This window comes from Ahaetulla prasina, chromosome 3, assembly GCF_028640845.1.
Source record: "Ahaetulla prasina isolate Xishuangbanna chromosome 3, ASM2864084v1, whole genome shotgun sequence".
Taxonomy (NCBI): domain Eukaryota; kingdom Metazoa; phylum Chordata; class Lepidosauria; order Squamata; family Colubridae; genus Ahaetulla; species Ahaetulla prasina.
In genome coordinates, this window is record NC_080541.1 from 175,228,679 (window position 1) to 175,249,718 (window position 21,040).

At 40.0% G+C, this 21,040-nt stretch overlaps 1 protein-coding gene across 1 annotated transcript in view; it reads left to right on the forward strand.

Moving 5' to 3' along the window:
- Positions 1-21,040, forward strand: part of PTCH2 (patched 2) — a 104,179-nt gene that overhangs the window by 27,239 nt on the left and 55,900 nt on the right. Inside the window, exons 3-4 of the mRNA XM_058174725.1 lie at positions 9,769-10,254; positions 11,492-11,684. Of these exons, the coding sequence (XP_058030708.1) occupies positions 10,114-10,254; positions 11,492-11,684 (334 nt within the window). The 5' untranslated portion in view covers positions 9,769-10,113. The remainder of the gene's footprint in view (positions 1-9,768; positions 10,255-11,491; positions 11,685-21,040) is intronic.

The window sequence follows — 21,040 nt, forward strand, 5'->3', positions numbered from 1 at the left end:
TTAAATCTGCATTAAGATTTCTTTTATAGTTTTTATATCTTCCCTGCCTTAAAATGAAATCATGACACCACACTTCAGTAATTATGATTGGAAGAGGCTCTGGAGCATACAGAAGTTGGATTTGGGGGTGCATTTATTTTATTTATTTATTTATTTAATTTTGTCAAAACAATATATACAAGCATAACACTAAAAGATTATATAATGTATAAACAATTATATGAGGAGAAACAAGGAAGTATAAGCATATATATATATATAGGGAAAGAAACAAAGGGACAGGAACGGTAGGCACGTTTGTGCTTTTATGCACGCCCCTTAGAGTCCTCTTAGGAATGGGGTGAGATCAACAGTGGATAGATTTTGTTTAAAGCTTTTGGGGTTATGAGAAGAGACCACAGAGTCAGGTAATACATTCCAAGCACAGATAATTCTGTTACAGAAATCATATTTTCTGCAATCCAAACTGGAGCGGTTGACATTAAGTTTAAATCTGTTGGTAGCTCTTATGTTATTGTAGTTGAAACTGAAGTAGTCGTTGGCAGGAAGGACGTTACAACGGATGATTCTATGAGCAGGTCCTGTCAAAGGCGACCGAGTTCCAAGCTTTCTAACCCCAGGATTTCAAGTCTGGTGGAATAAGGTATTTTGTTGGTTGCAGAGGAGTGGAGAACTCTTCTCGTAAAATACCTCTGATACCCCAGTACTGGAGACCACCTAACTAGAGGTAAACAATTCCAGCAGGCTAAATGAACCAGTGGTTTGAATTAGTATAAAATTATTTTATTTTTAATTTTGAGTATCAGAAGCCCAAATATGGATGGGTGGAGACAAATGGCATCATGTGCAACTTGACATTATCACATAAAGAACAAATTATATCATTTGTATCTAATTGTGTATTTTGTGTCATTTGTGTGATGCTATCATGTATGTAATATCACCATGGTTTCTACTGGTTGCTTATAAGCCCAATTTGGTCAAACCATAGACTGTTTAATATACAGAATCCAATCTGTTGAAAATGCTTAGGGCAAGCTTGTTTGAAGTCTAATTACCTAATGAACATCAGGGATGATGTTGAAATTCAGTATCTGCCTGCATGCAGTCATCTATAGTAGACTTTAAAAAAGAGGTTTAATATCCATTTCTTTTTATGGTAACAAGGGTAGATGAAGCTGAAAGATAAAGAGTTTGTTATTCAAGGAGACAGCACCATTCTGCCATGGCTTCATCGTTATCAATCACAGGATAAACTCACTTTCCAATGTATTGCTCTTTTTTATTGCATAAGTAAAGATTTTAAAATTCTATTTTAAAAAGGAGCATATAAAAGGAGTATTAGACAATCAGATAACTCTCATAATTTCTTCAGACTGTCAATATTATCGATGTTTTGTCACAGTTATCAATAGCTACTTAATAAAGCAGTATAGTTTATTCTGAATACTATATAAGGGCATAAAAGAGATGTTCTTGGGCAGTTTCTTCTATTGTTGTCCACTAGGGGGGTTCTCGTTTCTTTCTTCTTTAAAGTTGTGACTCCATCTCAATGACCAATTGAGTTATTGAAGATGCTGAGCTGAGCTCTTTGAAACAATGGTATGAATCAACCAAAAAAGAAGTAAATTCACAGTTACTCTATATGGATAATTAAAATTATTTGGAAAAACAAATGTGAAATAAAATTTAAATCTTTAAAAATTAAAGCTGAAAACTCTTTAATTTCACAACTTATGGATAGACTCAATCATAGGAAGTTAGCACCCACCCCTCTCCTAAGAAAATGAAATATTCCAGGAAATATTGGAAAGGCAGAAGATTATATTTTCCCTAGAGGAGAAACATGTTTCTAAAGACAAACTCAGAGCCTCAGCTCCCTGGCCCCCTCCCCCAGCAGATATTTTGGTTCCAACCTATCTACAATATAAAGGCTGGGCCAGCTTATCTACAAAACAAAAGACATGACCCTCAGTATATGATAGGATTAGCCCTCACTCAAGATCCAAACCAGGACAAAGCCATTAAGCCATAATAGGAATTGCCCAAAGCCCCTTCATTACATCATCACCCAGCAAGATTCAACCAGGCCTGGGACTCAAGACAACCTACAAAGTTACCCCTGAATAGCCCCATGGGAGTCTGACAACCAATCAGAGTACATTTCTTACACAGGAACAGGAAGCTCCAAGGCGGGGCCCAAGAGAGGGTATAAATCTGTCTCCCTCTCTCACCCATGTGCTCATTTTGCCCAGAACCTCAAACCATGCAAAGCGTGTGCGCGAAGCGAACCGATTGCTACACTGGTTGAAACCCACCACTGCTTATATACCTACTCCCTATCTTGTTTAAAATCATTAAAAAACAAGTAGTCCCTCAATAGTTTATGATAATTTACATTACTTAAATGTTCATGCTCTAGCAAGAATTGTAAGAGTAGTTTTAGACACAAATTTATCCATCTAGTACTGTTAAATTTTTCATGGAAACATTGTTTTGCCAGATAAGTTTCAGATATGAGAACCAGTCTCTTGTAATATAAGTTTATTGCTTTTTTACCTTTATATTTATTGATGGAAGGGTCACTTATAATTTCAACATTGCTGCTAGTATACATGGGATAAGGCTAAGACTGATCTGACAAATTTATTCTGGATCACTTCTAATTCTTCTTATTCAGCAGAAAAAAGAATGGGAAGGAGTGTTTACTATCACCTCAACACCCATAAAGGAAATTTGCTACGCTGGAGAACTGAGAGAAAACTAAATTTGGTCTGTGAGATCTGCTTCCCCAGAAAAGAAACCAAAGCTAAAATGTAAATGATGAGAGAAAAGAATCCTGCCCATAAATTAGACTTTATGTGCTGTTTGTAGAGAGAAGCACATCCTTTTCTGTACAAAACCAGAGCAATGAATGTTGCAGAATTAATACTGAGATCTTTTTTTGAGTAACCACCTGGAAATTGTAATCCCAGTCTGAGATATGCCCTATGCTACGGAAAGCTGGTAAAAATTAAATAGTTTCTTCAAGTATGACCTCTTTTAGTTGAACACCTATGCTGAACGGACAGTATAGCAGATGGAAATGAAAGTTTATTTCTGCAAGAATATTGTTTTCTGGGCCCATAATCTTCTTTAGAAGGTGGCAAAATCAGTGAGTCTTGTGGCACTTCAAAGACCAACAAGCATACTATAGCAGGGGTCAGCAACCTATGGCTCTGGAGCCTCATGTGGCTCTTTCATCCCTCTGCTGCAGCTTCCTGTCGTTCAAAATATGCGTCACAACCACCAATGTGCAACACCCGCCGGCACACGATTTATTGAGCTTTTCGACTCCCGGTAGGCCAATCAGGGATAAATCCAAGAAAAGAAAAGTTTCAGAAGAAAACAGAATGTTTAATTCAACTACATATGCTAGTTTTGTGGCCGCTCAGGAAATAGTCAGGCACAGGAAGCGTTTTGTGGCTCCCGGTGTATTCTTTTCTTTGGGAAATGGGTCCAAATGGCTCTTTGAGTGTTTAAGGTTGCCAATCCCTGCACTATAGCATAAGCAAACCATTTTACAAGTAATGAAGTATTACCCTGAGAAACAAAGATTAATTGAATTGGAGATTTCCTTTTGGACTTTTACCCCCCACCCCCCAAGAAAAGCTCTGCAGTTTCAAATAGCCAATATATAGGAGTGAGAAACTATAGCTTCCAAGATGTTGCTGGATTACAACTTTTGATAGACTGACCCAGCCTGGTCAATGGTGAGGGATCCTGGGAATTGTAGTTCAACACTGTTCGGAGGGCTTCAAATTCTGCACCTGAATAGCTGAAAGTACTTCAAGGTGGGGAAAACCTAGGGACCTTACTTATATTGTTCCCTAGGAGCAGATCAAGCTGGTAGTTGAGCACTGAGGAAGTTTAAATCAGGATGGAGTGGGGGTTGTCACTGCAGCTGCTGCAGCACACTCATAAACAGACAGAATGTGTGGGATGTTAGGCAGAGAACTTGTTCTCATTAGCTGGACTCTTAACTACGTCAGTATCCCTTTGCCTCATAGGAAAAGGTCGGAGACAATAATTTACTAATAGAGACCAGCGCAGTCTGGAATCTTAAAATCACATTAGTTTTGCTGACTTTCTGGTGCCTTAGAACCCTCTTTCCCAAGCCAATGTCCTTCAAATGCACAGTATCTGACTAAACATCTCAACGATCCTAGTTACTGCAAAGTTGAAAGAGAATGAATGACAGGAACTGGAGTCTAGGTACCTGGAAGGCATCTTACTGGGAAAAGCTGTTTCAGTGCTTGATTGTAGTAAAACAAAGTGTTTCTCAATCTTAGCAATTTATAGACGTGTGTGGATTTCAGCTTGCGGGGCGGGTGGTGGGTGGTCCCAGCCAGCTGGGGAATCCTGGGAGTTGAAGTCCACATGTCTTAAAGTTGCTAAGGCTGAAAAACACTGTGTAATAGAGAAAAAATGGGCTGGGCAATGTATCTGCACTGGAAACCTATTACCCTCCAACTTGTCCCCCTCTCTACTGGCCAAGCAGATGAGAGCTGCTGGAAATTAGAGTTCATCAATATTTGGCAGGCTGTGAATTCATCACTGATGATCTATATGAAAAGTGGGTTATTGTATTACAAAAAAGCATTTGTTTTTCTCTCCAGTCTCTTTTTACCCAGCTTCAGCACATTATGCAACTTACTTTAGGCTTACTTTAGGCTACTTTAAAGGAAACATAAAGGAGAAAATTAGTCTAGGATTAAACTAGATGACCCATTAAATTATTTTTTCCCCAGAAAATGAAAAATTTAAAAAAACCTTTTGCTATTAATGGTTAAGACATAAACCATTATTGTGGGAGTAGCAGCAGAGACCAAAGGGGGCGGGGGGGGGGAAATGACACTAACTAACAAACAAAAAATACTTAGCTTGTTATACTGAGGTATTGTCAACCATACAAGATTGACAATACAGACCAGGAAATCACAGGAAGGCTATGTTAACTATAATAACAGAATCTTCCAAGTATGATTGTGCTATGCCTCCTCCTCCTCCTTTTGAATGAGTTAGGAAGGTTGAACCACTTTCAAATGTTAGCTCATGTTCTGGACTTTAAAAAATGCTTTCTCTCTTGTGCCAAGTAATGGTTACTGGTACGTATCTCCATTCAGGTAACCTTCCTTACTCTCTACAGATGTAAAGAGAGTGAATGTTATTTCGATTCTAATGAGCTATCAAATTTGTTCAGGAATTGGATTTTACATAATAAACGTAATAAACTGAATTGAATTGATTGATTTTACAGAATCCTGTGTGATTGCTTTTGAAGAACTTTCCTTCTCTCACTTGACCTGTTCACAAAATATTCCACTATGCCAGGGGTCTCCAACCTTGGCAACTTTAAGCCTGATAGACTTCAACTCCCAGAATCCCCCAGCCAGCAAAGCTGGCTGGGGAATTCTGGGAGTTGAAGTCTACCAGGCTTAAAGTTGCCAAGGTTGGAGACCCCTGCACTATGCCATTTTCCCATGATCTTCCCTATTTGTCCTATTGCCTAATAAGAAAGTGGTGATGATTCTACCATGATGGATTACTGAACAAAGCTTTCCTTCCCATCAAAGGAAAATGCTGAAATGTATCTAAATACAAATCTGTCCTGTTTGGCTTATCCAAACTAAGCTTTACTTCAAAGAATCATGTGACTATACCTCAGACTGCTTCACATCTCTTTGAAGAAACTAGACCCACCATTTGGGACCGGTGGTCACATAACGGTCTTTCCTACATGGTGGCCCATTTTCATCCAGCTCAGGGTCTATACTCTGTAGCTATATAAATGAATATCTATTAGATGCTTGCACAGTTCTTCCTGCTTCCTGACAGAAATATAAACATAATAACTGTCTTGTAGACTGAAAGAAAATATCCCCTTTAAAGGCCCATTACTTGTTAACCGACTACAGTAGGGAAAGGAGAGATGATGCTGCAACCTAAACAGCATTGGTAAGTAATCATTCATGTGGCTTGTTGTGTATTAGAATAGAATAGAATAGAATAGAATAGAATAGAATAGAATAGAATAGAATAGAATAGAATAGAATAGAATAGAATTTTATTGGCCAAGTATGATTGGACACACAAGGAATTTGTCTTGGTGCATATGCTCTCAGTGTACATAAAAGAAAAGATACGTTCATCAAGGTACAACATTTACAACACAATTGATGATCAATATATCAATATAAATCATAAGGATTGCCAGCAACAAGTTATAGTCATACAGTCATAAGTGGAAAGAGATTGGTGATGGGAACTATGAAACGATTAATAGTAGTGCAGATTCAGTAAATAGTCTGACAGTGTTGAGGGAATTATTTGTTTAGCAGAGTGATGGCCTTCGGGAAAAAACTGTTCTTGTGTCTAGTTGTTCTGGTGTGCAGTGCTCTATAGCGTTGTTTTGAGGGTAGGAGTTGAAACAGTTTATGTCCAGGATGCGAGGGATCTGCAAATATTTTCACGGCCCTCTTCTTGATTCGTGCAGTATACAGGTCCTCAATGGAAGGCAGGTTGGTAGCAATTATTTTTTCTGCAGTTCTAATTATCCTCTGAAGTCTGTGTTTTTCTTGTTGGGTTGCAGAACCGAACCAGACAGTTATGGAGGTGCAAATGACAGACTCAATAATTCCTCTGTAGAATTGGATCAGCAGCTCCTTGGGCAGTTTGAGCTTACTGAGTTGGCGCAGAAAGAACATTCTTTGTTGTCCTTCTTTAATAATGTTTTTGATGTTAGCTGTCCATTTGAGATCTTGCGATATGATAGAACCCAGAAATTTGAAGGTTTCTACTGTTGATACTGTGTTGTCAAGTATTGTGAGAGGTGGAAGTATGGAAGGGTTTCTCCTAAAGTCTACCACCATTTCTACGGTTTTGAGTTAGGGTTAGGGTTAAATGTACATCCTGATTTTCTTTCAGGAGCTTAGGGCAATGCACGCAGCACTGTCTCCTTTAGTTTTTCCTTTACACCACAGCTGTCAAACTTATGGCATCACGTGTTGTTGTCATGCAATGTTTCGCGATGTTTTCCCCATTCACAGAACTGGGGTGAACGTGGCCCAGGGGTGGGTTCTACTTACCTTTACTACTGGTTCGCAACGGGGCCACGCACACTTCTGCACATACACAGTTCGTAATTTATGATGTCCGGGTGGATGGGCGGAGCCTCCTGCCGATTTTACTACCAGTTCTATAGAACCGGACAGAACCGGGAGCAACCCACCACTGCCGTGGCCTACATGTGATGCAACTGGCCCACAGGCTGCCAGTTTGACACCCCTACATTTACACTGTGATATAGGAGGTTCCACAGAGAGTAGTTTATCCAAAATCATCAATAAATTTCAAGTATGTGAATGGACTTGAACCCAGGTATCCGGTATTTTAACCCTACACCACATCCCAGAAGAAAATTTTATTCTGTAATTGTCCTGTCTGGGGTAGGGGGGAAGTCCAGACTATACCATCTTCTACTTGCAACCCTTTTTCAGCAAAAAATAGGAAATGTCTTTTGATCAGCAGCATAACACTGTCCATATAGAAGCTCCCCTCCCCCCCTACCTGGATTTTTTTGTTTTACTCGCTTGCTTTTGAATTAGTAGGAAGCCTTCTTTTGGTCTTCTATTCTACATCTGATTCATTCATATCCTGTCTTAATATTGGGAAATTATTTTTCTTCGTTTCGGTTACTCTTTATTTGGTTTAAATAGGTTCACTTGTGGGAGGGTGACAGGGTCACTGCATTAGGCAGTTTGCATTTTGTCAAACTGCTTTAATTTTATAGGAAAGTTGTATGAATGGGGAAGTAAAGGATGACCTAAGGCTCCTCCCTGCTTCTTTTTTGTTGATAAATGGCCTGGTTCTGTTTTATCAGTGATGAGAAGGAAGCAGGAGGGCTTCTTCTCCTGCTAGAGCCAGTCAAGCAATAGCCTCATGACTGAAAGAGGAAGGGAGGAGGAGGGAAGAGTTGGTATGCCAAGGCCTCCAAGCAAGTCTTCTCTCTTCAGATGTGGTGAAGAATGCTGCCCTATTTCCCATCTTAAAAGAATAAGTCACCTGTCAGTTCAGTCAGTTTTCCTATATGGAATTGGAACAGAATGGGAGGCAGAATTTGGGGGTCCCCTTGGGCTACTTCTGAATGTGAATGCTGTTTTATGTTGTCTGCTTGTTAGGTGGTTTTCCTTGAAGAGCAATATATCTACAACTATCTGAGACAAAAAGCAAGAGGCCTGCTGCTTATCTAGAGGCATCAGCCTCTAGCCCTAGACAGTTTTTCTCTCCACCCCACCCACCCCCCGACCACCATAAGATTTTATTTCCATTTTGTAGATTTCGTTTCCATTCTTGACAAATGGACATTGGTCAAAATGAGTGGTCAGAAATCCTTGGCTTGCGAAGAGAGGATATTTCTTCACATTTCCAGAACGGAGTCGTTTTCCTTGCTCAATACGCCAGAAACTTGGTCATTGGCAAACTGTTCGATTTTGGAACAGTCAACATTTGGGGGAAAGAGACAAAAGTAATAAGTTGTTGAATGCATTGGGTTAACGAGTGTCTGTATTTTCCCTTAAAAAATTTAGGGATAATGATCTCATACATGCAGAATGACTTTAGGTTCTAAGGGACAGATGATGGGACTCAACTTCCTTTGGAAATTTCATATTCATCCCTGTTGACTCACTCTTTTTCTGGGCCCATAGGGTTTAGAGAAAGTGTTTTTCTCTGTAGCAAAATCATAATATTCTATATACATGATTAAACCAGTGGTAAAATCCAATTTTTTTTACTACCAGTTCTGTGGGCATAGCTTGGTGGGTGGGGTGTGGCTTGGTGGGTATGCCTTGGTGGGAATGGCATGGGAAGGATACTGCAAAATCCCCATTCCCTCCCCATTCCTGGGGGAAGGATATTGCAAAATCTCCATTCCCACCCCACTCTGGGGCCAGCCAGAGGTGGTATTTGCTGGTTCTCCAAACTACCTAAAATTTCCGCTGCCGGCTCTCCGAACTGCTCAAAATTTCCACTACTAGTTCTCCAGAACCTGTCAGAACCTGCTGGATTTCACCCCTGGATTAATCCCTTCCTTTTGCTTATAGATCCTGCACAACTCCTGATGTAAGCCCAGGACATTTGCACTGTTATCTTGTCACTTACTTAAATCATTCCCTCCAGTCACCACTCTGTTCTTTCCCTTGTCTGTCCTGTTGGTATTCATTCCAATTTGGATTCACCTACCACTTTTCCCGAAATCAATCAAGCTCCCCTTTCCTAAAACTAAAAGTTTTATTCCTTTTTTTTTCTTTCCTGCTCCAGAGTTCCTCGCCTGCCCCCCCCCCCGCAAGTTTGCAGCTGTCTCGATGTATCCGAACGTCCGCTTGCAATTACAAATAAAGGAGCTCGTTTGGATTGGGGTGGGGTGGGGGGAGCTGGGAAGGGACAACGGGCAGTATTTGAAAATCTGTGGAGCAGAATTCCTGTGTGGAAGGCAAGGCTCCCTCCCTCCCTCCTCCCTCCCTCTGCCCTCATTGATTTGAGGCGGGGAGGAGGGAGGCGGGGGAGGCGCTGCCTGGGTGGTCTCTTCTCTCTCCACTTTGGTGAGCTGTTGCTTAGCAGCTAATAATAGGAGATGTTTGCGGAGTAATTTGCCTCTTCCTCGGCCAATGGGAACTGGAGCACTTTCCCATCAAACCAAACCTTCCTCCCCCCTTTTCCTCTTTTCAGGATCTCGAAGGAGGCTGTTTGTTCCAAATGTTGGTGGGACGGGTTCCGAGGCGCACTACACCGCCGGGCATCCGAGCGCCTCTCCTCTCGCTCTCGGAGGCTGCGTGAGTCCTTGCTCCCCCGTCTCCCGCCGCGCGTCGAAAGGGCCACGCTGGGCGGCGCCAAGGGCGCATGGGGTGCGCCTGGATGGCCCCGGATTCGCCCCCATAATGTTCGCTTGGGATCCCCGCAGAAGCCATTCTGAAGCCTCGGACCCCGCACTTTTCTCTCGTGGATTACCGCTCTCGGGAAGCCGCCGGAGCTCCCTCGCTTCCCGTCAGCACCGTCCTCGTTCGACCCCGCACCATGGCTTCGGGTCAGCCGGTCCCCGGGAGCGGGGGCTTCTTTGGAGAGCTCCCGCCGTCTTACGCAGCTGCTGCCAACTCCGATCTCCTTCGGAGACCCAGCTATTGCCACGCAGCCTTTGCCCTCAAGCAGATCTCCAAGGTAAGGAAGCGGGACTGCGGCGCTTTCCCACGGATGGGGAGGAGGCGAGTTGGGAAAACTTGGGGGGTTCCTTCTCTCCAGGAGCAGTTGCAAAGGGGTGAAGGCGAAAGCAGCCCTCTTGGACGCGGGGACTGCGTGGTGGTGGATCCTCCAGGAGTCCCTCGGCTTGTTTGGGGTGGGAGATGAAAGGAGAGGCCCGGCTCTCGCATGCGTGCTCCAGAGACAGTCTGCTCTGAGGTCCCAGAAGCTTGTTTATTGAAAGAGAGGAGACGAGGCAGAGTCGTCCTGGGGGGGGGGAACTGTTCCTAAATGGGGAGCCAGGAAAGGCCTACTCCCGAAAATATGCCTGAGAGGATGCGAAGGGGTGAGGAACAGGAGGACCCAGCCGCTTGAGTGTGAGGAGGAGGATGGATTTTCCCTAGTCATGTAGAAAGAGGAGTCTACCATGGTCAGGGCTTCGGAAGAAACACTGGGGAGGACCAAGGGAGCTAATGGAGAGAAGGGTGGAAGAGGATGAGGGAGTGAGATAAGACAAAAAGATGCAGCTGACAAATGGGGAGAAAAAGCTTACACCTCTTCTTCTCCCCTCTTTCCTTGGAGTGTATCTGGGAGTTAAGTTGAGCAGATCCTTGACCTTCTAGCTGCAATGAGGCCACAGACACCAAACAAGGAACTTCAGTTAAGAGCTGTGTTCAGGAGAAAGAGAAGGTGAGATCCTTCTCTAAGCCATTATCTGGGTGGGACAACCCCACCAAGTCTTAACTGTAAACTTTACAGTGACTTCTCATTTTTTTGCATAGTAGCTACCCAAATTATAAGTGTAGATGGACCCATATCTAGAAGCATCAGTCACTAGTGCAGCAGCCTTTCTAAAATTTTGCATCCTTCAGGTGTGTTAGACTATAAAGCCATCATTTTCAGCCAACACAACCTTAAATACAGTGTGTGAAGATTATGGAATACAGTCCAACACATCTGGAACTGCACAAGGCAAAGGAAGGCTGAACAAACTCATATCTTCAAACTAGAAGGGAAGAATCAGCAAGGATAGATTCAATTGAGGCCCTAACAGATGACTATAGGTAACACCTATGGCCGCAAATCTGTGAGTAGGATTTCACAGGAATGCTTTACTTAAAGATAGTAAATCTTCCTTAACCCCAGTACTAGCTAATCCTCAAACAGGATGTTCCATGTAAGGAAATCATTTTGGCTAACTTTCAGTTTTTCTCCCCAGGGTAAGGCTGTTGGCCAGAAAGCCCCACTGTGGCTGCGGGCCCAGTTCCAGGCTCTGTTGTTTACACTGGGCTGCTGGATCCAGCGTCATTGTGGCAAAGTGCTTTTTGTGGGGCTGCTGGTTTTTGGGGCACTGGCAGTAGGGCTGCGAGTAGCCTCCATCGAGACTGACATTGAACAGCTCTGGGTAGAAGGTAAGTTTCTTCCTGGTTGATGTGACTGCTAGGAGGACTACATGTAGCATGGAGTATGTTAGGAGTGAAATAAAAGTTGTCTAACACATTGGAAGAAAATTTAGTTTTGGTACCAGCCAGATGAAAAGGAATTGTGCCCTGGTGTAGTATGTTTGTAAACTAGTAAAAACATTGCATCAATATTTTTTACTTTTCTATAGAACAAAATAAGTTTAGGGCATTTCTTTGCATTACAACAGATAAACATTGATAGTAGATACTATAAAAGTATGGAATACAGGCTTTCTGTGTTTTATGGCAGTTCTCATGGAATTATAGGCAACTTCAAAGTAAAAAATAAATATGGGTTTTACTTCAGTTTTGTTTGTTTTGTCACTTGAGACTGTTCCAGAGATGGTGTGGATAAAAGGTATCCAGAAGGTATCTGTTTTGAAGGTTTTCGTAATGAGATGCAACATATTAGGAACAGTTTCTGAAGTTTTAGGAAATCACAGATTTTGATGTTTACTTAATTATTTGTTTACTTATTTATTACATTTTACTTTCTCTTGGAGAAACTTCCAAGTTGCTAGTCTGGCATATGACGTATCATGCAGAGGCACAGCTATATATTTTAAGCCAAAGAGTTTTAGTTATCCTTCAGGCCATTTTCTGATAAGAATGAAATTGTGGTTATTCTCTAGACTGACCTTGTGGCTAGGCCAGGAAATTTCTCTTTAATCTCAGGTTTGTTCAGTCACATTTAAATTAATCTGTTAAAAAAACCTCTATGACTTAAAGCCGTAAGTTTTAGGATGCATATCTTACCTACAATCCAAAGATTTAATGGCTTTTTGAAAAAGAGACAGTTTGACTCCTGTGCCAGACTTGTTCATAGGAGTGTATGTTTGTGTATAAACCTTTCATTGCTATTCTGCATGTGTGTGCCTGTGCACATTGTCTCATTGTGTGTGCAATCCAGATTTCTATCAGTGAAAATGCATCCCTCCACAAATACAAGTATAATTAAATCGATATTCTCCCCTCAGATATGGTTTTTCTTGCCACCACTTCCTGTTTGGTTCATTACATTATTGATATTCAAACACTGAATTATCTTTTTGAGGGTGATACTGAAGGAGTGAATAATTACAACCTGTAACCAAGCTGTCAGTTGCACTTTGGTTTGGATCACACTCTCTGGCAACTGAAAATGAATTCAGGTTAAATGCAGTCAGCCCAAAACAATGGCATCATCCAGGAATACATCTTAATTTGATAAAAAAAAATATGTTTTTAGGAAGTCCAGCATGCTAACTCTTTTAAAATTATTGCTATTTCACCCTGATCTTTCCCTTCCATCTACTCCCTTGCAATCTTCTCCCTTCCAACTCCTGAATTTTCACACCCTGGGACTTATTTATTTATTTATACTTGTGTGTGTGTGTGTATGTGTGTGTAAGCAGCCTGGGAGCTTTCCAAGAGCAGATGTTTCTCTGTGATGACTGTCAGCGATCTTTGGCGTTCCACACCTCCTCCCCCTGCACAACCCAAACTCCCTGTGTGGTCCTAAACTACTCTTGGATTTTGTTCAACAATAAAGGCAACTTTACTCTTCCACCCTCCCACTCCCTTTTAAATAAAACCACACTCACATGAATGCCAGTAAAGTTTACCCACCTGTTTCACACTCTGAAAGGGGATTGGAAAGAAAAGAAAATATCTCAACCTTAGCCTTTTCCCCTCCCCTATTTCTTGCCTCTGTGTGATAGAGTCTCATGGCAAAAAGGAGATCCATCAAAAATCTGCAGCTGTTTAAACATTTAAAAATGGGAAATACCCTTTTTTTGTAATCAACACATCTTAGTCCAAATCAAGAACCTCCCCTGAGAACCTACAGAACTGGGTTTGTTCTTTCTTACTGTTTGGCCACTGACAGTTTGCTCAGTTTTTATGACAGGATTCTTCTTTGCTGCCTGTTCCCAGTATTGAGTTGCTGCTAGCAAGATCTAGGGCTAAGTTTTGAGTGCTGTTAAGAAGAGAACCTATGCACAGTCTTAAAAGAAATTCTCACTGATGCCACTTTGAATATATACTTCTCAACACCATAAGTTGTGTGTTACAGTAAATCATTCTGTGAAATGCAATGTTTATCAGCTGACTAGTATTTGCCATGCACCCATTTTAAGATATATTGTTGTAGATAGCTATGTGCTGGGTAATTGGATAAAAAAGGTTGGCATACAGAGAAGATTTCACCTATATATCTCCTTTCCTCCTGTTCCTCCATCTTCTATTCTATAAATCTGATTATAAATTCTTTGGTAGTTTAAACAGGTTTTTTTTCTTGAAAATAAGTACTGATGTGAAAGTGCTTTTTGAATTCTGCATTCTTTTCTGTAGTTATTGTTCGTCTCTTGAACATAAGTTGGTTATCAACATATTGATTTCTAAATTTTCTAATGTTACCAGTTCACTGCCTCCAAATTGATTACTTATAGTGCTGTGCACAGAATACAAAGCAGGCAAATGTATTTGGGTTCATGACTGAATTTGACATATGCTTCATCCTTAGTCATCTTTGATTGTTTTAGTTTGAGAAAAGCCCTAAATAGGTACATCTTGGATAGTGAGAGGAAACCTTTTTCTGCATTTCAGAGATTGACAAGGCTGAAACCAAAAATAGATAGACCAAAGTTGAAAGTGTGTCCCTCTTTCTCCCCACCCTTTTTTTTGCAACTCTCTTTGCCCGTTTCCTTGTCTTAACTGCCTCTTTCCTCATATAGAGGTAATTCATGCCAGACATCAGAACTCATTGTTGTGTGGGGATCATGTTTTCTATTCCGTACTTTGGGTTTTTCCCTCAGCCTTTTTCTCTTCTCTAAACCTCCAGATTTAACTCTGGGCCTATCCACATATTGAAAGTAGTCTGTGGATCTCACAGCACAGATTGTTAGCCCTGATCTATGGAAACGCTTCTTTTATCCTACTGTAATAGAATTCTTTTTGCCGGTTCATATCAATGGCAACTTCTCATAATTTATTTCATCAGAATGTACAGGTAGTCCTCGACTTATGACCACAATTGTGCTCAAAATTGCTGTTGCTAAGTGAGACCTTTGCTAAGTGAGGTTTGCCCCATTTTACGACCTTTCTTGATTCAATTTCTTATGAAGTGAATCACTGCAGTACTTCAATTAGTAAGATAGTTGTTAAGTGAATCTTGCTTCCCCATTGACTTTGCTTAAGGTTATAAAAGGTGTTCAGGTAACCCCAGGACACTACAACCATCATAAATACGAGTCAGTTGCCAAGCCTCTGAAATTTTTATCATGTGACCATGGGGCTGCTGCAATGATCGTAAGTGTGAAAAATGGTCATAAGTCACCTTTTTCAGTGCCATTGTAACTTTGAATGCTCACTAAGAGAACTGTTGTAAGTTAAGGACTACCTGTATATTACAATGGATATGGGAATCATCCATCAAACGTATCTTCTGTCCAAAATATTGGTTCTGAAAGCACAAAATGTTCAGTCTATAGCAGGGGTGTCAAACTGGCGGCCCACGGGCCAGATGTGTCATGCGCAGGCCACACCCACCCCAGCTCCGCAAATGGGAAAAACTTCACAAAACATCATGTGATGGCAATGTGATGCAGCGAGTTTGACATCCATGGTCTATAGTGTCTATGAGAGTGATAGCAGAGACTAAATAAAGACCTTGGAATAGAGCTCTTGTAGAAATCAACATGACATCTGATGTTCTGTTTTTCTAGTCATCAAAATAATTATGGCTGTCTCCTGTTTTTGCATACTGTTCCTCTTTAGATTCCTTCCACCTAATTATTCAATCTGCATGTTGTTATAAATTATCCTTCCTTAGCATGTTACCGTTCAGCGTACAACTCCTGTCATTCTTCATCATGATTCCTAACACACAGGAAGAATAATAGATTGGAAAAGATTTGGTGTAGATACAAGTGTAGATTAGACCTGCCATCTACACCTGGATTTGGTGCTTTTGGTTTGTATAGTATAGATATGATTTTCCTAACCAAAAAGTACTGAGGGTTTCCCGCTTCTTTATTTCAGAACTGAATGATATGAAGGGATAACAGTTGATTGGGAATGGTAGCGGGAAAACGTCTATTTAAAACATTTCTGCAAGCCATGTCTTTTGGTCTGTCAGAATGTTTTAGATAAAGCAACTGCCAAATTAAATTGATGTTCTTGAACTATGAATGGTTTAAAAGATTTTGAGGTTGTTAAATTTTTGTGGTTTATTCTGGAAAAAGATCAAACCATTATTTGTTTTTAATAAAATAAGTTTTTCTACTGCTGATATCTTAAATGACTCGGAGACAAGGCATTAATGATATCCTGGGTGGATTTTTTCCATGGAGCTAAGGATACACTAAGTTCATACTTCTTTTAGGTGGACATTAGTCTCAAGTTTTGAGCACAAATGATTTTGACCAATTTTATGCACTGAAATGTGATTTTAGCAGTGAAAGGTCAAGCATTTTCCTCCTAGCTTAGGAGGTTGAGCTTTGTTCCTCAATTTTTACTAAAATGTCATTTTTGGACACATTAGGATGTGTTTTCTATGCATAAAAAACCCTCAGAATATTTTCCAAAAAACTACTGACATATAAGCTGCTGATCATTCCATGATCAACATTTAGGATTGGCATTTTATAATTAAAAATGTGATAAAACAATAGTATTGACATTTGCAAATATTCTGGAATAAGAAACATGAGTTTATATTTATCCCACAAATAGCATTTTAAATTTGAATCTTTATTTTTTCAGTATCTTGGATCTTTCTATGTATGATTGGTGGGTGGGTGGTTATAGCCTGATAATAACATCCAGATTAGAAAGAAAAAACTGGCTTGGAACTGAAATCATAAATAATATGCTTTTATTTAATATGCACTGATGAATGAGTTTCCAGAGGATTTCTCAATTTATATACTGTACTCTGTCATATATTACAGGTATTTATTACAGTGAGTAATCCTAAATACTTGAATCTGCACACTTTCCTGAAAGCTCATAGCATTTCCCCCCTGAATTTTAGGTTATTTTTTTTCTTGTCACATGGTCTAGGCAGCTTTATAAGGCTCCACTTAGAGTCAACTGATGGGAATACCATAATAGTATCTTCACTCATAAGTAAACTAAGCCTTATTTAACATAAATGTAAAAATCCGGGTGATATTCTTTGTCTGGGTTGTATTATTTTAAACTACATGTGGAAGCTTGCAGAAGTGCTCCTCTGTTTTCCAAACACTCTTAGATTTTTTTTTAAAAGCTTGCATATCAGAAAGAATGCTCTAAATCATTATTTTCCTTGAAATATTCATTTTCTGTTTGTAGGATTTGTTTGTGTGTATGGAAGATTATGTGAATCCTGATCTGTGGCATGAAGGGTATAGTCCTGAAACACTTTTACCGTCATTTGGTGAGAACTAAGCTAAAAAAGTGGGCTTTTTTTTTAAGCCAATCCCCATGCTAGTTACTGTAGAAGCATTCTAACAGCTAAAATATTTTATTTTCTAGTTAAGACCTATAGAACTTCAGACAGTTCACTAACAATGTTTGGATTAAGCCAAAAAGGGATTTATCTCTGTTTATAAATAATATTTTTAAAATTAGTATCTGTTTTTTGGAATTTCGGAGCAAGAAAGGAACCTCTTAATGTTCAGTCACATCAATGTACAAAACACTAAACATGCCTATGAGTAGTACTGATAGTGATCATCCTAACTATCAGTTTCATACTAGAGAAAAAGTTGATAGTGATGTCAAGGGGATTGGTTAGAAGCCCTTATAGGTTAATCTCTTTGATGGCACTTGCCTGTTGGCATAGTTATATCCATGGTAGACTGCTCAGTAGGGATTAAATCTAAAGCTTGGGGCTTGGAAACAAGCAAGTATTACGGAGGCAAAAGGTCATGGCTGATTTATAGGCCAGGATGACCTCAAAGAAGGCAGGTTTAATTTTTAACTAGAATGTTTTAGTGTAGCTGGCCGCAGGGCTTTTTTAAAGGTAGCTGCTACTGGATGATTATTCTGGCAGACTTAAACTCTTTTATCTTGCATTCCCCAGTGTGAAAAAAGTAGGGGAAAAATATGGAAGCCTATTTGCCCATTCATATTAAGTGGACAAAAATAGAAAAAAAGATGAAGAAATGCTAGTTACCCAGAGATCTGGAAAGCACTATTGAACAATCAGATGTTTATTGTTCTAAAATGGTGGACAAGATTCTTTTGACCTTGGAATACGTTTCCATATCTTGAATATGTCCGGACAAATTAAACGATAGTTGTGTTTCCTGCTCCAGGAGTTACATCTGTGGTTTTGGGTTGGTTTGTTTATTTTTGCTGTGGACCTACCTCTTAAATCGGATCATTCAGTGAAAATTGATTTTCTTTTAGTAGTCAAAATCAAATGACTTAATTGACCCAGTAAATTATGGATGAGGTGACAGCATATTTTATCCTGTAGACTGGGATAGAAGAAATCCTAGATTCAGTTCTAGCCTGGAGACATAGAAAGGAGCTAGTAATACAGGAGCAAGTTAACTGGTGTATTTGAATATAGTATGGGACTTGAGGCAGAATAAGAGGAAGAAAGATTCTGAGATTGGATATTCCCAGAATACACAAGCCTGACAGGTTAACTCCATTCTGTTGATTCATTTCAGTCCCATGATCTAACATCTCTTTATGTGATGTTCAATGAAGAAGGCCTGAACTATTTGAAAGAACTGTGTATATAGAGTACTGATACTTGGAAACAGAAGATACATATTCATTCAGATAGAAGCATATTTAGCCTAACGCCTCTGCATATGGGATGAATGAAGCTATCTTTGAATTAGATCAGACCACAGGATGTTTGTGCTTGGAGATGAACCCCATCAAAGTGGGCAATTTGAAGAATGTTAGATGGCCCATCTTATGTTCAATTAGGCTTTTCTACTTTAGTCAGTCTTGTGAACAGATAAATAAACTGTGACTGTGAGGTCTGCATACCTCACTCATAAGAGCAAATAAACAAGCCCCCGAGGCAGCTGAATGCAGAGGCCAAGGGGCTTCAATGTATATGTGTATGTAATATTCTTGGGTGGGCAGCAGAGGTGGGTGGCCTCCTGGCTAGCTGAAGGGTCTGAATGACTTTGGTGCTGATAAGAGGGAAGAAGGAAAAATCTGAAAAGGGTAGGAGCCAAGGGTGAGATGGATGACATAGGGCATAGGCTGAAGTGAACTTCTCATAGTGTTAGGCGTTTGTGTTTCATAGATACAAAAGAAATTGGAAACAGAACTTGAGATAACGTGACTGACCGCATTAAGTATATGTCGATTTTAAATAGCCAAAATGAAGTTTATTATTAAACAGCAAACTGAAAAATATGCATAAAAAGTGTATCTCAAAATCAGGATCCTGCAAATACCATAGACATTAGATAATTCATGGCAACAGGCTACAAAGAATTTTCACATATTCTCAAAATTCTATAGAAAGTGCCTTGTTTACAAAAGAAAAGCCAGATTGTTAATTATTTTCTTTCTTATATGAAAGAGGTATCTGCTTATAGGCTCCTTAAATTAGACAACCAATGTATACTCATAGATAGGCCAACCACTCTACTGAAATGACAGCTCGCTCACAACAATAATTACATTAATTTCCTTTTGTAATGACTTAAGAAAATAAGTTACTTCCATAATCATCTTAGCATTGAATATCAGCTTTGGCAGAAAGATCATTTGAGAAATTTAATTTGAAATTCACAAATCCAATTAAAGTACATGTATGGCGAATGAAATAGTTTATTTATTTAATAAATTTATTTTATCACCCATTTCACATATGTGACTCTGGGTCACAAGCAAAATCCCGTTGTATTGAACTCTGTAAAATAGAAAACAAAGCATAATTTTTCAAAATACTAAGGAAGAAAACATTTTTCTTGCTTGCCAATAAGTTTACTTTATACCTGTAGTACAAAATAATATTAGTGGTATTAATCTCAGAAAAAGAATAATGCAAGTATTTAAAGACTTCAGGAAAAACCAATTTAAAGTTCTCATGCAAAATAATTATTTTTTGCCCATTACTAATAACTGCTCTGACAGTTTCTTGAATTGATAGTTAATTCTTGAGAATGATTTTTAGATACACTCTAAAAACAGAAATATAATGATAAAAAAAAGAAAGAAATTTGTCCACTATCTTCCAAATCTGCTTTGTTTTCTGCCTTTGCTTTAACATTTGCTCTAAGAAGCATCTTCTAACTGTGATGGCCTGCTTTGAAAGGATCTTTCTTTTCTCAGACTAGCTGAAACTTGCTAGAGTTGCCACTCAGGCTGTTTCAGTTTTCCAAAGAATTGAAGGATTGGGGGAGGAAGAAGCCTTTTTTAGTGGAGGGCAGCTGAACAAGAGAAAAGAAGTAGGAAGGACAAGTTAAAATAAAAATGGGCTCTCTCTCCACCTTGCTCATCTGCTTGGAAATGTGGAATCAAAATGTTAAGGCATAGATGTAGAAAAATGTTTAGATTTTTTTAATGTTATTTTATTGGCAAGGGGCTAACTATAGGACAGAAAACGGAGAGAGCAAAAGGGAGAGAGGAGTGTTATTCTCTGGTTCATCTCTCTCCCACCCCCACCCCCTGGCTTGGAAAAGTGGTCTGAGTTCAAAAAATTCATTTCTTGCCTGAATGAAGGCAGCAATGTGGAAAAATTTGACCATTCAGAGGGGGATGAATGTATGTTTCAACCCCACATTAAGTCACATTAGCAGGCAGTGGAGTGCTTAATGTGGGCATTTTTCACAGCGGCCAACAGAGGAGATGATTAGCATAATTAGTCCAGGCAACTCTATACATATGGAAATGCCAAATGCGTAAATGCCAACACCAGTGGAAATTTATGTCAATGCTGACAAGAGTCTTAGCAGTGAATGGCTCCCAACTGAATCTCTTTTAGCCCTCTGTTTTCGGGGGTCGGGCCTTCCCCATATCTTTGGCCAAGGCTCCTTCAGGCCATTCCTCTCCCCATTCGCCCCCTCCGCACTGGGAACCTGAGCCCTTTGCATTTCTGGTAAATAAAGACATTAATTTAGGTCTGGAATAAACAAAAGGGCAAACCAGGCCTGGGGATTGGGGAGTAGGCCTCAAACAGGCCTTTCACTGCTCTTCTTAAAGCCGGATCCCCCGCCCGCCCTGCCAAGTGCTCTGCGCTGCCCCCCCCCACCTTGTTTATTTAGAAAGCAGCCTGGCGTCTCTGTTTTTGTCCCCCAGTAGGTTTGTTAGAGAACAAGCACCAGGGGATGCAGCACATCTCCCCCTACCTCAAACTGTTT